The sequence below is a fragment of the Bipolaris sorokiniana genome (assembly GCF_000338995.1).
Source record: "Bipolaris sorokiniana ND90Pr unplaced genomic scaffold COCSAscaffold_4, whole genome shotgun sequence".
NCBI lineage: Eukaryota > Fungi > Ascomycota > Dothideomycetes > Pleosporales > Pleosporaceae > Bipolaris > Bipolaris sorokiniana.
Window position 1 is genome coordinate 1,528,496 of NW_006911898.1, and position 20,643 is coordinate 1,549,138.

At 50.8% G+C, this 20,643-nt stretch overlaps 5 protein-coding genes and 3 non-coding genes across 8 annotated transcripts; 4 read left to right on the top strand and 4 right to left on the bottom strand.

Moving 5' to 3' along the window:
• Positions 1 to 72: 72 nt before the first annotated feature.
• On the bottom strand, positions 73 to 1,520 carry COCSADRAFT_35109 (uncharacterized protein). The gene is made up of 4 exons (XM_007699387.1): positions 1,255 to 1,520; positions 1,086 to 1,194; positions 562 to 1,035; positions 73 to 508 (listed from the first exon to the last, which is right to left on the bottom strand). The coding sequence occupies exons 1-4, from the start codon at positions 1,399 to 1,401 to the stop codon at positions 150 to 152; spliced, it is 1,089 nt and encodes a 362-aa protein (XP_007697577.1). The 5' UTR covers positions 1,402 to 1,520; the 3' UTR covers positions 73 to 149.
• A 254-nt stretch (positions 1,521 to 1,774) lies between these two features.
• COCSADRAFT_198016 (uncharacterized protein) lies at positions 1,775 to 5,726 on the top strand. Its single transcript, XM_007699864.1, has 6 exons — positions 1,775 to 2,238; positions 2,292 to 2,659; positions 2,717 to 2,983; positions 3,212 to 3,843; positions 4,253 to 4,798; positions 4,849 to 5,726. The coding sequence occupies exons 1-6, from the start codon at positions 1,952 to 1,954 to the stop codon at positions 5,539 to 5,541; spliced, it is 2,793 nt and encodes a 930-aa protein (XP_007698054.1). The 5' UTR covers positions 1,775 to 1,951; the 3' UTR covers positions 5,542 to 5,726.
• Positions 5,727 to 6,726: 1,000 nt separating this feature from the next.
• Positions 6,727 to 8,083, top strand: COCSADRAFT_353947 (uncharacterized protein; the record flags this gene model as incomplete). Its single annotated transcript, XM_007699865.1, has 1 exon — positions 6,727 to 8,083. The coding sequence occupies one exon, from the start codon at positions 6,727 to 6,729 to the stop codon at positions 7,963 to 7,965; it is 1,239 nt and encodes a 412-aa protein (XP_007698055.1). The 3' UTR covers positions 7,966 to 8,083.
• A 1,989-nt stretch (positions 8,084 to 10,072) lies between these two features.
• On the bottom strand, positions 10,073 to 11,859 carry COCSADRAFT_35112 (uncharacterized protein). Its single transcript, XM_007699388.1, has 2 exons — positions 11,347 to 11,859; positions 10,073 to 11,291 (listed from the first exon to the last, which is right to left on the bottom strand). The coding sequence occupies exons 1-2, from the start codon at positions 11,804 to 11,806 to the stop codon at positions 10,573 to 10,575; spliced, it is 1,179 nt and encodes a 392-aa protein (XP_007697578.1). The 5' UTR covers positions 11,807 to 11,859; the 3' UTR covers positions 10,073 to 10,572.
• A 2,396-nt stretch (positions 11,860 to 14,255) lies between these two features.
• Positions 14,256 to 18,653, top strand: COCSADRAFT_300199 (uncharacterized protein). The gene is made up of 2 exons (XM_007699866.1): positions 14,256 to 17,451; positions 17,501 to 18,653. The coding sequence occupies exons 1-2, from the start codon at positions 14,352 to 14,354 to the stop codon at positions 18,367 to 18,369; spliced, it is 3,969 nt and encodes a 1,322-aa protein (XP_007698056.1). The 5' UTR covers positions 14,256 to 14,351; the 3' UTR covers positions 18,370 to 18,653.
• Positions 18,654 to 19,368: 715 nt separating this feature from the next.
• On the top strand, positions 19,369 to 19,456 carry COCSADRAFT_t30. Its single transcript has one exon. It is a non-coding gene; the product is annotated as a tRNA-Gln (tRNA).
• Positions 19,457 to 19,907: 451 nt separating this feature from the next.
• Positions 19,908 to 19,993, bottom strand: COCSADRAFT_t34. Its single transcript has one exon. It is a non-coding gene; the product is annotated as a tRNA-Val (tRNA).
• A 270-nt stretch (positions 19,994 to 20,263) lies between these two features.
• On the bottom strand, positions 20,264 to 20,349 carry COCSADRAFT_t33. The gene has a single exon. It is a non-coding gene; the product is annotated as a tRNA-Val (tRNA).
• Between the last annotated feature and the right edge of the window lie 294 nt (positions 20,350 to 20,643).

The following is a 20,643-nucleotide window of genomic DNA, read 5'->3' on the forward strand; positions in this document are numbered from 1 at the left end:
AGCTTATCCCCCTCATCCTTCAAGGCCCCAAGACATTTCCTTGAAGGATGGGAAAAATCAAGAGTAACTCATTCCATGGTGCATAGTGAGATTCGATGTTGTACCAAATCTATGGATTGCTATAGAATTCATGTTTCGTCCTATACAAACTAGTCGTACCATATGGCATTCATACCAAACCCTTTTTCTCCAATCTCCAACCTTGCAACCCTTGCAAGGAACTCATCATGCCATCTGTAAATCTCAATTCCACCCTTCTCGTCGTCGGTAAGTGCGAGCCACTCATCCGACCAAGGGCATGGAGAGACTGCATTAGAATGCCCACCAGAAGTTGGTGTAGGATTAAGACAAATCTGTCGTTCGATAGCGCCTGATGGGGCGACTTTGAAAGCAGCAATGTAACCGGTGAGATCAAACGAGTTGGACCGGGATGTAGCGAAGAGGTAATTGCCGGATTTGTTCAGGAAACAGACGTCTGACCGGTACATTGTGTCTGCGTTGGGGATACCTAAGATGTCTACTTTAGCGGTGAATCTACTAGGCGGTGAGTATAGCGCTTACCAGGAGGTATCAAGGGATACACCTTGTGAGTGTAGATTGGTAGCTTGGTCTTTGGATCAATCACATACTCACACAGCCGGTTTCCTCCTTCCATCAAAGCGTATAGGTAGTTACCCGAGGGATGCATCTCTACCCATCTGGGATGGTCCTTTGGAGCTGGTGCTTCAGTGAAGCCTACTGTTTCTACCCTGCCTTCATCATCTATCTTCTTGTGACACCACACACGGTTCGCCCACATATCTGCGCTGTAGAGGTATGTTTCTGAGGGGTCGAAGACCATGCCATGAATTGCGGTTTTCTCGCAGTATTCGAAATTCTGGATGTTCTCTTTGATGTGTCCGGAGGAGTTGACTGAGAAGATGTTGCCGTAGCCAGCGTAGTCGTAAAACGGGTTGCAGTATACGGCATACGGTGGCTTTTTCGCGGGAAGGAGGAAGATGGCGCGTGTTTTTGTGTCGGCATCGTTTGCTTTGGCTATAATACCTGTCAGCAAATAATTGCGAGGATATCTAGAAGCTACATACGATGTCCGCCAATTGGAAAGCTTCCAGTATGCACAATCTCGCCCGGGCTCTTCACCTCATGTGAACTCCATTTCTTCATCGATGCGCCGTAGATATTCTTCCTTTGATGCTGTGTTGCTGTTGATTAGTCACTGTCGGTGGTATCAAGGCTCGTGGGTTGTGCGCATACGTCAAAGGCCATCCAGCTGATCGGTTCATCCTCTGGGATTTCGGTCTTCTTCACCAACTCCAACTTCAACGTTTCATCGTCGAAGGAGACTGTGATTATCACACCTGGCGGCGTCCACGTGCCGATCATGAGGTGGTGTTTGACCATGTTGCGAGCTTGTTCTTTTCACAGCAGCGGTTTGTGCGTCGGTAGTATGGAGGGTACAAAGGAATTGGGAACCCCCGACGTCTTCAACTGTTCCACTTCCGACTACCCACACAAGGTCGAGCATGGTGTCGCATAGCCAAATGTCCGAGATCAGTACCGAGGGCGGGGCACTGGCGCTGACGCCGCTTAGTATAAGGGATAAATGGCGGGAAAGACTTCTTCCAGAATAGCTTCGCTGTGATTGGCCAGCTGCCAAAGAACCCCATGGGCCAACCCGGCACTGTGGCCCCTCATGCTCCCAGCCCGTCTCAGAGCCGGTGCAGTATGCCGTAGCTACATCTGACAAGGCTTCATCGCCTGATGTGCGGCTAGACACACGGCGGTTTCTAACAGCGCTCACTCGGTTGGCGGATCCGGGAGCTCCAAGATGCTATTTATTAAGATCCCTCATGCCCCAGACGTCAGAAGCAATCCAACACCACTCTACTCTCTAAAACGTGCTTGATAACATATCTTCCCTTGCACATTCATATTTTCTGGCACAACCAAAATGGACCCAAACACACAACAAGCGCCCAACCTTGAAAACAAGGGCGGGCATCGCTTCGACCCTAACTTCACCGATGCTGTCATCAACGCAATGGGACCTGCGGTGCCAGATCGGACACGATTTGTTATGGGCAAGCTGATCAGACATCTCCATGACTTTATTCGTGAAGTCGAGTTGACCAACGACGAGTGGTTTGAGGGTGTACGATTTGTCAACTCCATTGGCAAAACCACCACCAACACCAGGAACGAGGCGCACCGTATCTCTGATGTCCTCGGAGTAGAATCGTAAGAATTACAGTTGGTAGGATAGTTAGACCATGCCGCTAACATAATCGTAGGCTGGTCGATGAGATCGCTCACATGCACATCAACGAGTCTGGCGAGACACCTACTTCCTCAACGATTCTCGGTCCTTTCTGGTCGCCACACTCGCCATTCCGCCCACTTGGCGATACCATTGTCCGAAGCCCCCACCCTGATGGCCAGACCACTCTCATGCACGGCAAGGTCATTGACCTAGACACCAAGAAGGGCATCCCCAACGCCGTCATCGATATCTGGCAAGCGAGTGCCAACGGAAAGTACGACTTCCAGGACCCTGACAACCAGGAGCCAAACAACCTGAGGGGAAAGTTCACCACAAACGAGAACGGCGAGTACTGGTACTACTGCTATAAGCCCACAGCGTACTCTCTGCCTACCGATGGTATGTTGAAACATAAATCCACACCAAAACGTGAACCTAACTAACCCACCATAATAGGCGCTGCTGGCCAGCTGTTCAAGACCCTCGACCGCCACCCTTTCCGCCCCGCTCACATCCATCTCATGGTTTCAGCAGACAACTACAAGCCTTTGATCACTCAACTATACCCCCGTGATGACCCGTACGTCACCAACGACACCGTTTTTGCTGTTAAGGACGATTTGCTTCTCGACTTTGAGCCTAGCAAGGACCCCAAGGCCAAGCTCGACCTGACATACAATGTCACACTTGCACCTTCTGGCAAGAAGTCGACTAGACTTGAGGGTATTCCCAGGCTACCAAATGTGTTTGATGAGCAGAGCAGGCTGTAAGAATCTAGCGTTTGCAGTGTTTGTTATGTAAATGTTGTATTTAGCGGAATTGATGGGAAACACCCTCATGAATGAAATCAAAACGAAAGCATTTTCAAGACCATTCGAAAAAAAGCTCCGGGGACCGGAAAGCAATTCCGTCATATTTCCGCTCTTTACGTGTGCTGGCTATAAATTCAAGTCCAGTCCCCCTTTCATCTGGCAATGCTCCTCCGTCATTTCAACTTTTCACGCCCTCTATCCCGTGTCTGCTTACCCATAACCTACTCACGGGCCCTCACTTCGTCTGCCGTAACCAAAATGCGTGTCCCATATGCCCCCAGCGAGCCTCCAAATGAAGAGGCGCGTCCGATCTACGAGCGCATCGCCGAGCGACGAAAGCCCCGCCCCCTCATTCCTCTTGATCTGGCGCTCCTCCACAACCCCGCCGTGGCAGACGGCTGGAACTCGTTCATCGGCGCCATCCGCACCAAGACCAGTCTTCCGGACACACTCAAGGAGCTTGCAATCAGCCGAGTAGCAGTACACAATCATGCAGTGCACGAATGGGATATCCACGCCGCGCTCGCGCACAAAGCTGGCGTCTCGAAACAGGTGTTGCAAGCCGTCTTTGACCTACCTGTGACCAAGCATGGAATGGTGGCGAGGGAGGTGCCTGTTGGCTTCAGCAGCGAAGAGTATGCAGTCATGGTATACACCGATCAAATGACGGTTGGGGTACAGGTTGAGGATGAGGTTTCTGAAATGGTCAAGCGGGCACTGGGCGACACCATGGTAGTAGAGTTGACGGCCACCATTGCGGCTTACAACGCCGTGAGCAGATTCCTGGTAGCATTAGATGTGGGGGAGTGCAATGGAAGGCCCATGAAGCGTGTGGATGAGTTTTGAAGGCGGTATACAACTGCGATGAAGGACTGTCTATACACTTAAGTGTCGCGAGGTTGTTTTTCTTTTTTCTTCTTGCATAGTAGTATGTATTTAGCCAAGGCGCGGAATGACGCTGCTGTCTCTTCCCCAGTCCAGACGTAACCTCCTCCACATTTTAGGAAGGTGCCTCGGCTCATCAGCCGTCGCAAACCGAAAGGATATTGTTCAAACATCTCACGACTTTCTCGCCGCTTGTGCCGCTCTTCACACACTTTTTTCTCCTTGTTCTTTTTGCACACAGTGACAAACAATGGCGTCTCTAGCTCACCGTCTCCTCACGCGAAGTATCCGCCAGTCGCGCATTCGTCCTACCCTCATCACCACCGCGCAACGCTACGCATCCACAAAGCATCCTCAGAACTTCACACCACCCACACAGTCAGACCTCGATGAGCTCCGCGAGTCGGTTCGCGAGTTCGCCCGCCGTGAGATCCCAGAGGAAGTCGCAGCGCAAACAGACCGCCAAAATGCTTTTCCCAACGATATGTGGCAGAGGTTTGGTGAAGCAGGCTTCCTGGGTATCACAGCCGATGAGGAGTTTGGTGGTCTAGCAATGGGATATCAAGCACACTGTGTCGTCATGGAGGAGCTCTCAAGAGCGAGCGGAAGCATTGGGCTGAGCTATGCCGCCCATAGCCAGCTTTGTGTCAACCAGTTGATGTTGAACGGAAACGCCGAGCAAAAAAAGAAATACCTACCTGGTTTGATCAGCGGCGAGCAGATAGGAGCCTTAGCCATGAGTGAACATGGTGCGGGAAGTGATGTTGTGAGCATGAGGATGGCTGCAAAAGAGGTGGATGGTGGATATTTACTCAACGGCACGAAGATGTGGATTACCAACGTATGTCTTTTTTCTCCTAGGAGTAAAGAGATTGACGCTGACGAATACAGGGACCTGATGCTCATACCATTGTCGTTTATGCTAAAACCATTCCCGATGGGGCTAGCAAAGGCATCACAGCTTTCATTGTCGAAACCTCATCCAAGGGTTTCAGCGTAGCTAACAAACTTGACAAGCTCGGCATGCGCGGTTCCAACACAGGCGAGCTCGTCTTCGAGGATGTCTTCGTCCCTAAGGAGAATGTGCTAGGCGAGGTCAATCGTGGTGTCCGTGTACTAATGGAGGGTTTGGATCTCGAGCGACTTGTTCTTTCGGCTGGTCCCTTGGGTCTCATGCAAGCCTCGCTCGACAACGTTCTGCCATACACACACCAGAGGAAGCAGTTCGGTCAACCTATTGCGCACAACCAACTCATTCAGGGCAAACTGGCAGACATGTACACAAAGTACAGGGCGTCGCAGTCTTTCACATACAACGTCGCGCGCGCTGTCGATGAGTCGCACGCTAGCCCGAATATCAAGACGCAGGATTGCGCAGGCGCGATTCTGTATGCCGCCGAGAGGGCGAGTGAGGTCGCAGCCGATGCCATTCAGCTAATGGGCGGTATGGGATACATGAACGAGGTGCCTGTAGGAAGGATACTGAGGGACGCCAAGCTCTACGAGATTGGAGCTGGAACGAGTGAGGTTAGGAGAATGGTTATTGGAAGGGCATTCAACAAGGAATATAAACAGGAGATATGAGACAATAGCGTTGTTTTGTGTAAAAGAGAAATCTAAAAGGTTCAATACCCACTTTGTCGTCATCTTTATTGTTCTAAAAGCTTTCTTCATTCTAGTACGTACATAACTTCACTCGAAATGTTGCTTTATGCTTTCTTCCCTTCTAGGTACTCCTTGTAGGACAACATATATTTCATCTTCTGGACTCCGTAAGTCAGTCTCTTCGGCTTGCTCATGGCCGATCATATTCCTCCATATCAGACTCCGAACTCATATCCCAGCTTATCCTTGAGGTTCAACAAAGCAGGGTCAGCACATCACATGTAAAAGCTGATATGGAACTATTTGCATCTTGGGCAGAATACGCATTACACCTCTGTATACTGGCCAAGGCGGGCAGTGATGAAAATAAAGGGCTAATGCCCGTCGCCCACCATAGCGCTAGTATCTCTCAACTCGGCAACGATGGCAACGTCACGCGCACGAATGACTACTATATGCATGCTACCAATATCATCCGAACATACCTATTTTGATTTGCGCTACCTGGCATGCCACTGTCGTCCTTCATCCTCCAGTCACGCGCTCTATGCCCCTTGCTATCTGCACGTAGCGGACATGGCGCTTCGCGACATCAAGAGGCGCTGCTGGACCAAGTGTAGATAGGCAGGTCTGCAGAACGTACGCACTAGTAAGCCGAATAATTGCATGGAAAGCTTCTTTCTAGGCGAGACTACAAAGTACCTCTTCCTACTCTTTAACTTATCACACCCGCTTGATACCTAGGATACGCTGACGAATTGGTCTAGACGTCTACGCTAATCTGAAAGAACCGCAATGATCAGCAATCAGTGTGTCATGGCTTCAGCACTCAACTTGAATAAGACGTTGAGCAGCCGGCACCGGTAAAGAGGGCTGTATCGAGTGTTGCCGGAGGACATAGATAGAGCGACGTAATGCAGTATTATTAGTCAATACGAAACCGGGCTCTAAGTGCTCGACGACATAGCGCTTCAGCTACTAGCAAACAGTTTGCCAAGGCCACTAGCAAGGTGATATTGGAAGGAACGCGTTCAGAGTGACCGTCACTTCCCCAGGCGGTGTGACTCCCTCCACTGTTTATGGTTGAGCGCCTACTCACCCCGCTACTCACTTCAACCGCTGCCTCAACCTCAACCCTCAACCGGCACACCATTGCTGCCCATCATGGTTGACAAAGCAAAGACTCCAGATCCATCTTCGCCAGCGACTAGCCGCGATCGTGACAGGAGCCCCGAGCTCGGCAGCCCATCAAAGGCCACCACAGTCTACAACAAGCAGACCGGCCGTCCCATTCGCAGGAGTGCAGGCAAAATCAAGAAACCTGACGGCTATGTGAGCTTTGAAGCTGACGATGCCGATCTTGCTACGACAGAAGAAAGTGAGGATGAAGAGGATGAAGACATGGAACCTCGCGGTCGAGCAAATAAAAGAAAGAAGCGCAAACATGGCCCCTCCCTTCCATCCCCTCGTCTTGAGCCTATCATCTACAACCAAGAGCTTGATGAAATGACCGATATCGAGGAAGGTGTCCGCCGCGACTCGAGGAGAAAGCCTCCGCCGATAACGTTGCAGTTCAACGTCCCACTAGGCTTTCATGGTCCCCTCTTTGTCAAGCTCGACCGCACCTTCATAGACAAGCAAGATGACTTGCACGAGATGAGGCCTGTTAAATCAAAAAAGACCCGCCTAGCTTCTCCGGAGCCGATGAAAACAATCTCGGTGCGCCCCAAGGGATTTACGGACTTGCCCCCAGAACTGCGCAATAACATCTATCGCCGTCTTTTTGCACAGAAAGACCCCGATCAGATGCTCAAGATCCCCCCAGTTAAGGGTAGTGGCCCTACTGGGACCCTTGCAAGGTCGTCCCAGTTCCTCCGGACATGTAAGCTAGTCCACAACGAGGGCTGCTCGATTCTGTACGGAGAAAACACTTTCTCCTTCCATCGCCACTACGCAACTCGTTCTCCGTTTTGGGACACTGTCCCTAAAGAGATTGGTTATCAAGACGTCTTGCATTTTCTGAAGATGATTGGCTCAGAGAACCTGCAGTACCTCCGCGATATAAAGTGGGTATTCGACGACGCCTGCCCTCGTGATACGCCATACCTCACGTCCAACGAGGAGCGTCGATATCTCAACGACGAGTATCTACTCAACTGCTTGCGTATTCTCCGGGATGCCAAGAAACTCCGCAAAATCACTCTGTTCTTCGCTGGGCGCCGACAGCTGCAGTGCTCTGATCACAGGTTTTTGGGCTATCTTGAGCAGATTAAAGCAGACGAGGTGGTGCAGTCAGCGGACAGGTGGTACTCATATCGTGAAAAGGTTCATCCGCTGGCTTGGGCAGAGCTCAAGGCGACTATGACGCGGAAGAAGAAGCTCTATGAGAAGGAGCAGTCTTAGTGACTGAGATGGTATACTGCGGTGAGCGTGAGCCTAGTCTATTGGCTCACCATGTATAAGTATACTTCAGCTGTTCTATCTTATATAGGACGGTAATTCAATACAATAACTATCTGACCTAATTTCCTCTACAGGATCCTTGTGGTTCTCATCGCTTTTCTGTTGCTGGATTCACAGTCATCATAGTATGAGGTAATGCTCAAGATAGTATCCAAGTATAGGCCCTTATCGTTCTTATATCTTCTGTTACTGTATTCACGGATATCATGTTATATCAGGGGTGTAAGCCCAGGCTGCCTTGTCTAGGGTATGGATAGGTATGTATGTTCAGGTTTTAGGTCCTATCTAAAAGCCTCCCATGGGGCATGCGGACGGGGGGAGGCTCAGGACTTACAGTGTTGCAACACCGCCTAGTCTCACCTATTCGTGGAGAGTGTTGTCCGAAGCACGAGTTTCCTGTGATGACCGCTCCGCCGGTTGAGGGGCCGTGACGTTTGGGGTATCGGTGTAAGTGCCTTCGGCGTCCCCTCTGGCACCACCTACCACCTTGTCCGCCCACGTGATATATCTGAGTAGTAAAGGGAAACCTACGTATCTTTTCGTGCGTAGTACTAAGTATGCACAGGTGCAGGCGCAGAGCTAATGTCTCACAATTATATATAAGAGTGAAATGATGATTTGTTCGACCATCTAGAAATTGTAGTAGGTGTAGCTATCGGTCGGTGTACGGGGTCTTCATCAGGTAGTAAATGGCGTCATAGCCATGGGTACTTGCTGACAAGGCGTTTTTCAAGGCATACTTTTTACCTGCTGCACGGCGTATTTACCAATCCATCCCCTCTCCATAGATACTGATACATAAAAACATGATATGATTTACATAAAGACGGTTCACAGCTCCCGATGCATTGATTAGCGCAACCAAATGATATTTGTTCCGCCTTCTAGACTGAACCCTCGTTCGCCGATCGCACTGTGCCTCAACGGCGGATAAATGCAAAAGAAAAATCCTAGCCTCCCCTGTCTGCCTAGCTTGGCGTATGTGTGTATCTGATCCTTTTTCGCCTTATACCCCCACTTTGAAAACGGACAATCGGACATCAGCGCCCAGTCCAGAAATTGGCCCCCTTCCCTCTCCCTTCACGTGGGCAGTAGCGGACGGACGGGTGGCCTAAAACAGGGAAAGAAAGCAACCGAACACACACCAAAGAAAAACGGCTGCCCAATATCAAACGGGAAACCCGGGAACGCTAATTAAATCCGTACCTTGCATAAGCGAGCCTCCCTTCCCTCCTCCCGTCATGGGTTCGGGCGCCTATGTACGTTACTTAAGTATGCAGCAAATTAAGAAAATACGGGTCGTTGTGTGTGCGTGCATGTGCGGCGGTCTTGCATGAACCATGGTTTAAACCATGTGATGTGCCACGCGATACGATTTACCGAACTATCTAGTATATACTTTGAGTTGGAAGGCTGGTGGCATGGGTGTGCTAGGGGGGGGGGGTTTAGGGTGATGGTTCAGCTTAACTTTGTTTAGACTTCGAGGTGTGGGAATAATGAAGGGGGATAAGGGGGAGGCAAAGATCGCCTGGGTTTGATGCGGTGTTGTTTGTCACACTTTTTTCTGGGTCAAGGAGAGGGGCGATCGAGGGATTACTATACTAGGGAGTTCGGGAGGTCTGTTCGCTTCTGCCCTCTGCCTCTGCCGTGTTGTGGGGCTATGAGAGATAATGGTGCTCTGTTCGCGTATATGTTGAAATAAGGTTGGTTGGTTAAAATCTGCATGCATGGTGATAATAACACACCCCGCTTATAGGGTCAGCCAGCCCAGCCACATTGTGCATCTTTGTGTATATTATAGTTTTGTGCTACGGCGTCCTGTTCGGGGGTGCACGTCCGTTGGGCCCCGCTGTGCTAGGTGCGTCTGACCGTATACCCGGGTTCTGGGCATGGGAAAGGGGACGTGGGTCGAGATTGTTGAGGCTGGCTGATATGGATAATATGGTGTGTTATAGTAGAGGCTGGGGAAGGCTTATGGGCGCATTCCGAGCCGTTTTTTCTTCTTGTATTTCAAAATACTTGGCGAATATCATTATTTGCCGATGTGGTAATGTTTACCTCGTGTACAGGTGGACGACGCTGTGGTTGAGGCTATGTAAGTACGTATTATCATATTTGATATAAGGAGCAGATGACGTGGCAGTAGCCAGATATGTACAACTGTTTCTGCTTGCAAGACTATTTTTGTGCTCGTTCCGTCCCGTGACCAAAACGTAGTACGTGTGCATGCTGAAAAACATGTACGTCATACTCGTCTGTATGTGCGGCCCGAGGCAGTGTACATACTTACGTACATGTTCAGGGGAGTGAAGTGAGTTGAGCAGTTTTGAGATGACAATTGCGTGACACATGGTTACTGTCCATGCGCCGAAGGAACCCTTCATTACCGGACTTTGGGAACAGCACCGGATTCGTATCCCACGCGTTTAGCGATACATCCGCGCTTATTTTCGGGCCGTTAACGGCGATGATCGTATGGAAGACCGTGTGGCAGAAAAACGCCGTGGGTTATGTAAGTATGTACGTGCATACTATACATGGCCTGAGCTATGAAGCTTTTCCTTGTCGTTTCTTGAACTCTTCGATCCAACCGGCAGCCTTGTCCTTTGGAACCACGCTGATGGATACTAGGCCATCGATGATCTCTGGCTTCCCGCTTCCTAGGACCTTGCCGAGGCTCATCTTCTTGCCTACCTTGATCAACCCGCCTGCTGCCGTCTCCATGTACGCTTCTACATTTTCCACCGTGTACTCGTGCTTCTGGTCCCATGGTAGGGGAAAGATATAGTCCAAGTGTTGGTCTAGTTTCTCCTTTTCGGAGAATGCTTTAATAAAGTCAGATTGCGAGTCCATAGGGTAGAGCAATATGACCGGGAATGTCAGTGTCGAAGAAGGATCCATGCTGTTCTCCAGCTTGACCGTTGCATCTTCTAGATCTGGCGCCTTGTCCGTGTTTCGGGTAAGGATGTTTCTGCTCTTGAGGGCAAGTTGCAGTGTTGCACGCTCCGACGCAGCTTTTGCCTCGCGCTCTCGACGCGCCTTTTCCACAGATTCTACGTATTTTTTTCGAGTCTCAATCTTGGTTTGGAGAGCTTTGAGGGGTCCATTGGAAGGATCCAGGGCTAGTCCACGATTGCAGGCCCATGCAGCCTCGTCTAGCTTGTTCAGTTCCAAGCCAGCAGTGGCGGATCTGTAGAAAGCCTTGACATTTGATGGGTTGATGTGAAGTGCAGCTACGCAATCTTGGATGCACGAGCGGAAGTTTTCTGCACCATGTCAGTTGACCCGTCATCTAGGCATGCTCCCTTGTGCACGACGTACTCTTTTCCAAGTTGCACAGCGCTCGGTTGACGTAGACAGCCTCTGCAATCGACCTCTCCTTGTTTGCCTCCTTTTGCTCATCTAGCTCGTCATCGATAATGCCCGGCCCTGCAGCGTCTGGGCCTCGACGGGTCTGCGGGCCTTTGAGGGCTGCTATTGCCTTTGTGTAGAATTCCTTTGCATTGGACCACTGCTTTGTCCTTGCGCAGTCGTTGCCCTGCTGGCGGAAGTTTTCTGCAATTTCAGCACGGGTGCCTTCATATGCCAATGCCTTGAGCGCTTCGAGGGCCATGTTGTCGCCACCTTCACCATCTGTTTCATCCAGGCTTGTCATGAAAAGCGGCATGCGGTTCATCTCTTTGAGCAGATCGTCCACAGCCTGCGATTTCACCTCGGCCATGGCGGGTGGCATATCCGCAGACGGCTGCTGCGCTGGCGCGTTCTGCTCATTTTGTGCCATGGCGTCGCTCGTGAACTCTTCCCAGAGGTATCGTTGGACCTGGCTCAAGTTGGGCTCGGCTTGATGACTGTGTGCATGAAATTTTGGCGGACAGTCGCTTAGTCACGTGGGCGTGGTGGGGGCTCAGGGTCCCTGGTTTTGGGCGCATTGTCGCCCCTGCCCAAGTGACCACACCACAATACACACGCATTCACACACACACACACACACACACACACACACTAGCAACGTAACGGCCAGGGGAGAGGGTGCACAACAACCAGAGGGGCGTGCCGGACGCAATGCCAACACGGCACCATTCCTTCCGCCCCTCATGCTCTGCGCGATCCTGTCCGGCGCAGTGTCCAGACGGCGCCAGGTCCGAGGGAATCCTAGCTGATTACGACGCAAAACTCCTATTTGCCTGCTTCGTCCAGGTATATCCGATGGCCCCGAGCAGACGTCGGCACACCTGGTGCACAAGGAGAAGCAGAAACATACCTGACCAGCTCCTTGCATCTCACCATCTCACACGGCTGCCGGGTCCGTTTGGTGACATGTCGTCGCCCTCATCGTTGCGGTCGCACAGTACCCTGCAGCGATTCTGCAGCCGTCCGCACATCGGGTCCACTCGCCGCGCCTGCAGGTGGACCAGGACGACATGCAGACAATCTACGTATTATATTGGTTATCGAATCGGTACAATACTCGACAGGACCCACGACTATTGATCGACGACGACTAGCTTCACTGCGCTGCGCTGCAAGGCTGAATAATCGATTGATTGTTGAGAAGCCTCTAGGCAAAGATGCGCCGGCAACGCGATGCCTTTGCTATGCCGCGGGACCTTGCTTAATCGAAAGGTTTGTCTAGGTCAGGCAACATGACGTGACTGACCCTGTCTTCGAGTCGTGCCAGCACCGAATGCATGACGACCAGGAAGTTGAGTACACACCTACATACTTGGTGTAGTATGCAAAGTTGGCTCCTGGAATAGCTCTTGGCAGGTCCAAGTTGGAGATTTATCTCGTCGATCTAGACACATGCTCGGCTCCTTTACCACCGCCAAGCGCGCACGGCCATCCCTTGATCCCAAAGTAGAAACTCATATCGCAGCTTCACTTCGTGGGGGTGTTCGGATGGATAGGGTGAGGTTGATTGTCCATGCAACTGCCTTCTCCGTCAACGCCATGTATAGCCACTTTTTCAGCTAGTCGGGCAGGCTGCAGTAGAGTCAAGGGAAGAATTGACCGTGGGCGGTATCAGGATTGATGCTCAAATTGCAAGCTGAAACCTAACGGCATCGCGCCGGGTAGTTGGGCGCTATCGCGCCTCTACCTGCCCGGACCGCACAATGAACTCCGACCGACTTTAGCTGAAGATTCCGCCGGACAGGCCAGACTTTTCTTTTTTTACTGACACGCGACTGCCACTCTTGTACACTTTCTCCCCATGACGACTTGTCCCCTTTTAACGTGACTGCCGATACGGCCTTTTGTTTGCAACGAGCTAACAGCCATTCCTAGGCGTCTGCGCTTCTCATTCGCTAGTGCATCTTTGCGCACAATCACACCCGTTGCACAGCTAGATTCGATACGACCAACCATTCTCGGATCATCATTTCCCTTTACATGTAACCTGCTCTGACATTGGCCGTCTTTGCGGGACGCATGTCACGGAACGTTAGACCTAGGAGCGCAGCCAATGACCAGCAGCCAAAAGCCACAGCGCGGGACAACTCGTGCGACAGGGGATCCTTGGTATACGAAGTGCGTGCCTGCAGGGTCACTTGTGCGCGCTAGTGGGAAGCTCTGCATAAGCTCGCGGGCTCCGAGGTCGAAACAAATTTAATAGGCACAGATGGGGTTTGATTGATTCTGCGATCTTCATTTGCTACTTTGGTGGCACTCCCGTCTCCCCCAGAGGACTGTGCGTACTTGTGCCTGCGTCCCTTGCCCCAGCCTGATGCATGATCGACTCGTGCATGCAATGCTCAAGTTGTGCCTCGTCCCTCCCACTTGTCCTTCTCCTCATCCTTCTTACGCGTCGTGTAGCAGATTACACGGCTTCTCTTTGTCGTTCTCCCTGCCGCGCACTACCTGACCGTCTTTCTTCTTTCTTTTCCAGAGCGATCTACTCTACGTCATTTGTCGCACTCATTGTATTGTCCACACTACTCTTTTACTTCAACGTCCCTACAATATAATACGCCACAACGCCGCACACAATTGCAGATTTGCCTGTACTTCTTCCGAATAACTGAGCGTCCGACACCCGACCGTTTTGTTGCGAGTCCAACCGGTACGTAGGCCTCAGTGCTGTTAGCAGCTACTGTGTCGTGGGACTGCAGATCTCTTCCCCGCTTTCAGGTACTCGTTGGTACTTATGGAACAGAGCTAAACCAAGTCACTAAAATCCCGACAACCTGTTCGTCGTGCCTCTCTGTTCGTATTCTAACTTGGACATAGGCATGCGCTGAACCGTTCACACCCGCAGCACCACTTCGTTGTGGTTCTGACCCCTCTCCTAGACAATTGTTTCCTTGCCTCAATATACTCTTCTCAACATGTCTACCGACTACTACTCGGACAGCGAGGCCTTCGCTGCTAGCCGTTCATTACCCACACCCGCTGGAACTCCATACGACTCCTTATCACGAAGGAGCTCCCATCATGAGATACCAGTCAGCGACATTGGCAGTTCGCCGCCTCCTATGCCACCTGACCGAGGGTTCAGCTCAGGGGACGCCGCCAACGACGAGAATATCTCAATTCTCGACCCCCGTCGTTTCACACCAACATTACATGCGAACCTAGTCTCGGAGATTCTTAACCTACGTCGGGAACTTGATTCAAAACACAGATTCATCGATGATCTGGAGGCTAATTTAGATTCAGCCCGATCTGACAATGAAACACTTGCCAAACAGCTGGCGTCCTCCAACAAGGAATGCAAAATAGCGAAGCGCCAGCTTCAGCACTTTGAGAATGAGACTCTTTCCGCCTTGGAGGAGATCGCAGGGGAGAGAGACAAAATGAAGGAAGCCAATGTTGATCTACGACAGAAGCTTGCTGCAGCAGAAAAAAGGACGCGAACTCAAGATGACGATTCCACCAAGGTGCACGACATGTGGGCTCGTGAAAAAGAAGAATGGGCTGGGGAAAAACGAGCATTGGAACGACGGGTTCACGTATCCGAGATTCGGCTGCAGATGCTTCTGGACGAGATTGCCATGCACGAAAAGGCCAAAGAAGAGGCTCACGTCGCAAGCGACACAGAAGATACCACCGGAGATGCAGGTGTACCGGAGAGTGAAGCAGGCAGCGTACGCTCTTCGCCCCAGCGAAGATCGTCTACTCGTATCGGGCGCCACTCCAGGGATCGAAGTAATAGCAGTTGGAAGAGCATTGGAAGGAATTACCGCATGTCTCTGATGAGCGCTGATGGATACACTCGCGGAAACGGTATGAGTCTTGCCGACGAACTCATATTTGACGAGGAGGAGGAGGAACTGGACGAGCTGGAGCTTGATTCTGATGACTTCACCGAGCACGAGATGAGAGCGCGTAGGGTGCGGGAGTCGCGACAGTCGATGTTGCCTGACGAAAAAGCAAAACGCATCCTAGGCTTAAGTAATGAGTCCCAGCATGGCACCCGGGATAGCCCTGCTACATTAGTCGAGGAGCCTGAGCCGCGCAAGGGATCCTACGAAACAGAGCAGTCCTCTGTAACCCTAACGTCCCGCGATACCGTTTTAGTCTTTCCACCGCCACGCCCTCTCTATGTTGACACTGGTGTCCAACCTACTCCTCCACCATCCCCGACCAAGCCTGTGATGATGGAAGCGGGGTCGCAAACCACCGAGCCTTCTCCTCAGGTAAAACTGAATGACTGCGCATCTACTGCAGCAGAAATAGAAGCTAACCAGAGTCGAAAGCGGGTTTCTGTACCCGTGAGCGCCAGCTCAACACCCCATGTCACCTCTGAAACATGCATCATGAAATCGAGCTCCGTACAGACCGTTGAGCCTTTAAGCCCGCCGCCTACCCCCAAGATCCCTGTGCCCTCAGAACAGGCACTCCTCCCACAAGCCATTCAAGTTGAGCTAGTCTCCACAGCCACACAAACAGATGCCTTGGTCCAACCAGATGTTGCGCCTGAGAGACCCAAGAGAGCTAATCCGCCAGCTCCTATTCCGATCCCGTCGATTGCCATCCACGCCCCGACGTCAGCGCCTTCATCACCTAAAGCTCCTATTCTTCCTCCGGGCACCAAGACTGTATCGACACAGACAAGCGGAGATCTTGTAGCCCCAATGCAGTCAACGGCAATGCAGACCGAACCCATCAGGATTGACCAAAGACCGGTCAAGCTCCCGCCGCATCTCCTTCCGTCTGCTATTTCTTCCAAGCCCGGAACACCCGAGACGAACAATGACGGAGTCGCCAGAAAAGATTTCCAACATTTGGCCACGGATGCCCCTGGACAGCCTACATCGAAGATAGCTGCTCGCCAAAATCTCACTGCTCGCCTCGAAGAGGCTGCGGAGAGGGAAGTGGAGAATCGTTATCCTGGAAACAATGATAACGGGCCATTGTCTAGTCAGCTTCACTCAGACGCACTTAGTCGACCATTTCGCACAAGCAGTTTGTTCGCTGGATTCGATGGTCCGTCGTCTGAGGAAGAGGATGCAGAAGTTGAACTCAGCGATGATGACTTCAGGGGCCTTCAATACTCTACGGCAATGCTATCGTCACGGAATGCGAAGAGTGGACGGCCAGTAAACCCTCCGACACCTGTGCCAGAAGACAATGAAACCTCGCCAAATCCCAGGCCATCAGTGGACTCGGTTAACAGCGTAAATGTGCCTTCAATGCGTAGTTCCATGGAGAAACCGGTCAAGATCGGCAAGGCTCAACGTACAGTGATTAGCCGCCAGCCCAGCATCCGGCGATCTGCAATGATACAGAGCAGCTCTGCAGTTCACGCCCGGACTCGCAGTGGAAGTGTTGGCAGTATTACATCAAACAATTACTTGCCCAAGCCACCATTCCCAGTTCCTACCCGGTCCAGTTCGCGCAACAAACCAATGAGCAAAAGCGAGGGCTCTCAAAGCCCGACACCCCGCAACAGCGGTCCGTATACTGGACGCCGTCCGTATGGCGTGAAGCATCAAAGGAAAGAAAGTATACGGAAAGTGCGATCAGCTGCTCCTGTAACAAAGGCTAGCCGCTCTCGCAGCAGGTCTCCCACGCTTCCAGCCACTCCAAGCAATGACGACACCTATTCAATCCCACCGCTCCCAAGCGATATTGTCAGTGCTAGTGGCTTCCAACACCGACATCAACTTTCAAATGCCACCGCAGCCACAGGCTATACTGCCAATGGCTCCATCAACAGCTCAGCCAGTCAAACAAGTGTTGTTGATGCGATTGCAGCGTCAATGATTGGAGAGTTCATGTGGAAATATGTCCGTAAGAGGAAGGCCTTTGGTGGTCCTGAGACATCAACAGACATCAATCGGGCAGCAGAAGAAGCTTCTCTGGCTACTCATGGTGTGAGACACAAACGTTGGGTTTGGATCTCACCGTATGAGAGAGCAATTCTCTGGAGCAGCAAACAACCAACATCTGGGTCTGCATTGATGGGAAAGAGCGGTCGCAAACGTAAGTTCTTTGTCTTCTTCAAGATCGTGTGTAGCTAACATATTCCTAGTCATCATTCAGTCTGTTCTCGATGTTGCAGATAACTGCCCTCCTCCCAGGAATGAGACCTTGTTCAACCGCTCAATCCTCATCCTTACCCCAATGCGCGCTCTTAAGTTTACCACGACGTCGCGTGAACGCCATTACTTGTGGTTGACAGCGCTTTCCTTCCTTGCCCGTTCAACTGCACCCATGCCGGATGTTGGATCTTTGCCACCTGTACCACCGCCAGTAGAGGAATCTGAACATCGCCAAGGTGCGACACTTCGCCGTAGCCGCGTTCAAGATTCAGTGCGTCTGGCCAAAGGCCGGGTAAACCCGGTTATGGCACGCTACGCGTTGCAGGATGAGCCCATGCCTAGTCTGCCTCCATTCCCCAATCTCGAGGAGCCATTGGAAGAAGAACCTGCCAGCCCACCTGTTATCCGACGTGGTCCACAACACAGCAGGAAGAGGAGCTCAACTGGCCCAAGCGCGCCTCCTCCGAGTGTTCCATTCCGAAGTTTCTCTCACCAGCATGTACCATCAGTATACTCGAACGGCTCATCTGACATGTATAGTGCTGGCGTACCACCGTCAATACCCTCGTCAGAATACAACCCCATAGGTGGTGCGATGAGTTCCCGAACTTCTGAGGCTAGCACGTCAACCCGTCAACAGTTTTTCGATACCATGGGCACTGTTCGGATGGAAGCTTTTATTGACAATGCTCTTGGTGATCAAAAGCATTCGGCCAGTGGCACAGCTCGAGCACAGTACATGCAGCACCGTCGTCGTCGTGGAAGTAGCCAGTGGAGCACTAGCACCCGTGATCAGTCTAGTCGTGGTGCTGGTCTCTTCGATTTCGACATTGGTAACGATCCCTTCCGCAACTTCTAAAAAGAGTTACTCCCGGTCACGATTTGTTCATGCACAATGGGCATGCTTAACGGTCGATCTCTTCTCGCCGCCTTGCTTTGTTGTCTGTCGCGTTTGACGCGTTCCAACTTTCAGCTATTGCCCCATCAGTTTTCTTTCTCATACTAGGGTAATGACCCATACGACTCGACGTCATTAGTGTTGAGGTGCATCATTCTCAACTAGATCTTTCCTATTATCGTTTCTCTAAAGCCATTTTTCATAGGGGGTGGGGGGAGGCCGGACCAACAAGGCTATAGACGCCGTCGCGCTCACGCGCAAACACCACATCTCTATTCCCTGTTGTAATTATTCTTTTGCAAGCCAGCTTCTACTGCTGTACACTGTTGATACCCAAAACAGGAGCTCGTCGCCACCATCTTTTCTCTTTAACTGGCTTATCGACATGGCAATCTTTGCTTTTCTGCTTCTTTATTTTATCCGCTTTATATCCACTTTTGTTCTTGCTTGAGCGTGGAAAAGTCTTTGGATAGCGACGATACTAGCCATTCACGCAGTGTGAAACACTAGAGCACTGGGGCTAGGATTATGGTGGTTCATAGGTTGATAGTCCACAGAAAGAATGAATGGTACATCAACTTGAAAAAAGTAATGCGCTCATTCGCGTCAGAAAAGAAAAATGCTGATTGTACTACCAATGGCCTCAATTCTTGGAGAAACTGCATATGTGCATATGTGTGTATATAGTACGTGGGGTGTGGAGGGTGAGTCTCTGTGTAGTCAGTTTACATATCCTTGTTCACATTGCAATTGGACTGCAGGAACCTTTTTCGCGTTCCACTTGATCCACACCTAGTTGGATTGTTCTGTCTTTTCTTCAAGAATCTGAACCACAACATCACCGTACTCCTGCAGAGTTGCTTGATTACTCTGGCTGCTATAACACTATCGGACTCAAAGATATAGTTTCAATATTTTCTTCTCTCTTCAACGAACACAACCAATCACAGCTCGTGAAACGGTTTTGTAGTGTAGCGGTTATCACTCCGGATTCTGATTTGCTTTCAGGAGCCTTCCGGCAACCCCGGTTCGATTCCGGGCAAGACCTCATTCTTTTTGCCATAGTTGACCAGTAGTCGTGGTGGTTGCAGTAAGGATGTCGTATGGAGCGGATGTTCGTGGTACTGAATGTTAGTTTTTTTTCCTTAGTGATCAGTGCGGATCGATCATACACCACTTTCTAGTTTTGGCTACTATGCCGATAGATACTCTTGGGAGGAAAAACAAATTCACATGTTACATCGAGCGTGTGTACACGACTTGAGGATACAGACTACTATCCTTTTTTCTATACGGTACAGTGGGACATTCTACGTAGTACGAGTTCCAGCCCCGTTCGCATAGTTGTTGCGTGGGCCGAGGCTCTTGCCTTTTTTGTCTCCACTTGCTAAAGAAAAAAATTCAATCTTGCACACAACACTAACGAACAAATCCCAACAATACAAACGTTTGCAGCAGCAAAAAGGATAGCTTGCTACCGGCGAGGTAGCTATTGCAGTTGACTCAGCCGAGGTTTGAACTCGGGACCTTCAGTGTGCCTAACAGGGTGTTAGACTGACGTGATAACCAACTACACCACCGAGCCTTATTGTTGCTTTTTGATGAAGAAAATGTGGCGTTAGTACCGTCATGTATCAAGGGATTCGCTAGCGAAATTGACTGAAAAAAAAGATCGAGGCATGGAACGTGGAAGTTGTTCTTTTTCCCCTAGTCCAGGGACTAGATGCAGTGGATCGGGAACAGTGTGGCATTCGCCGCAATGCAAGCACCAGGTATGTTTGCTCGTCCGAGAAAAAAAGAAAAGCAAAAGATATGTTCTTCTCTTTCCTGGTAAGAGAAGAGAAGATGTGTACGCTGACTCAGCCGAGGTTTGAACTCGGGACCTTCAGTGCATCTAACTGATTGTTAGACTGACGTGATAACCAACTACACCACCGAGCCATGTTTGAACTGTGCATGAAGAGAATTTGTCGAGTAGTTTGTAAATATCTCGATCGAATCGCCTTGATCCGTCAACGACGAGCACAATACACTTGCGTCTTCTTGAGTGGTGAAGCCATGGTGCTGTGGGGACGGGGCAACACATAGGGCTCGACCCACTCTCGTCAAAATTCTCGCTACCGCATGTGTATCAGGTACACTGGCGTGTACGATCGAAAGGCAGTGTGATTCTTGAAACCATGTTCGAATTGCGAAGATTGTGACTATTTTTACAGGGTGAAACCGCTGTAACCA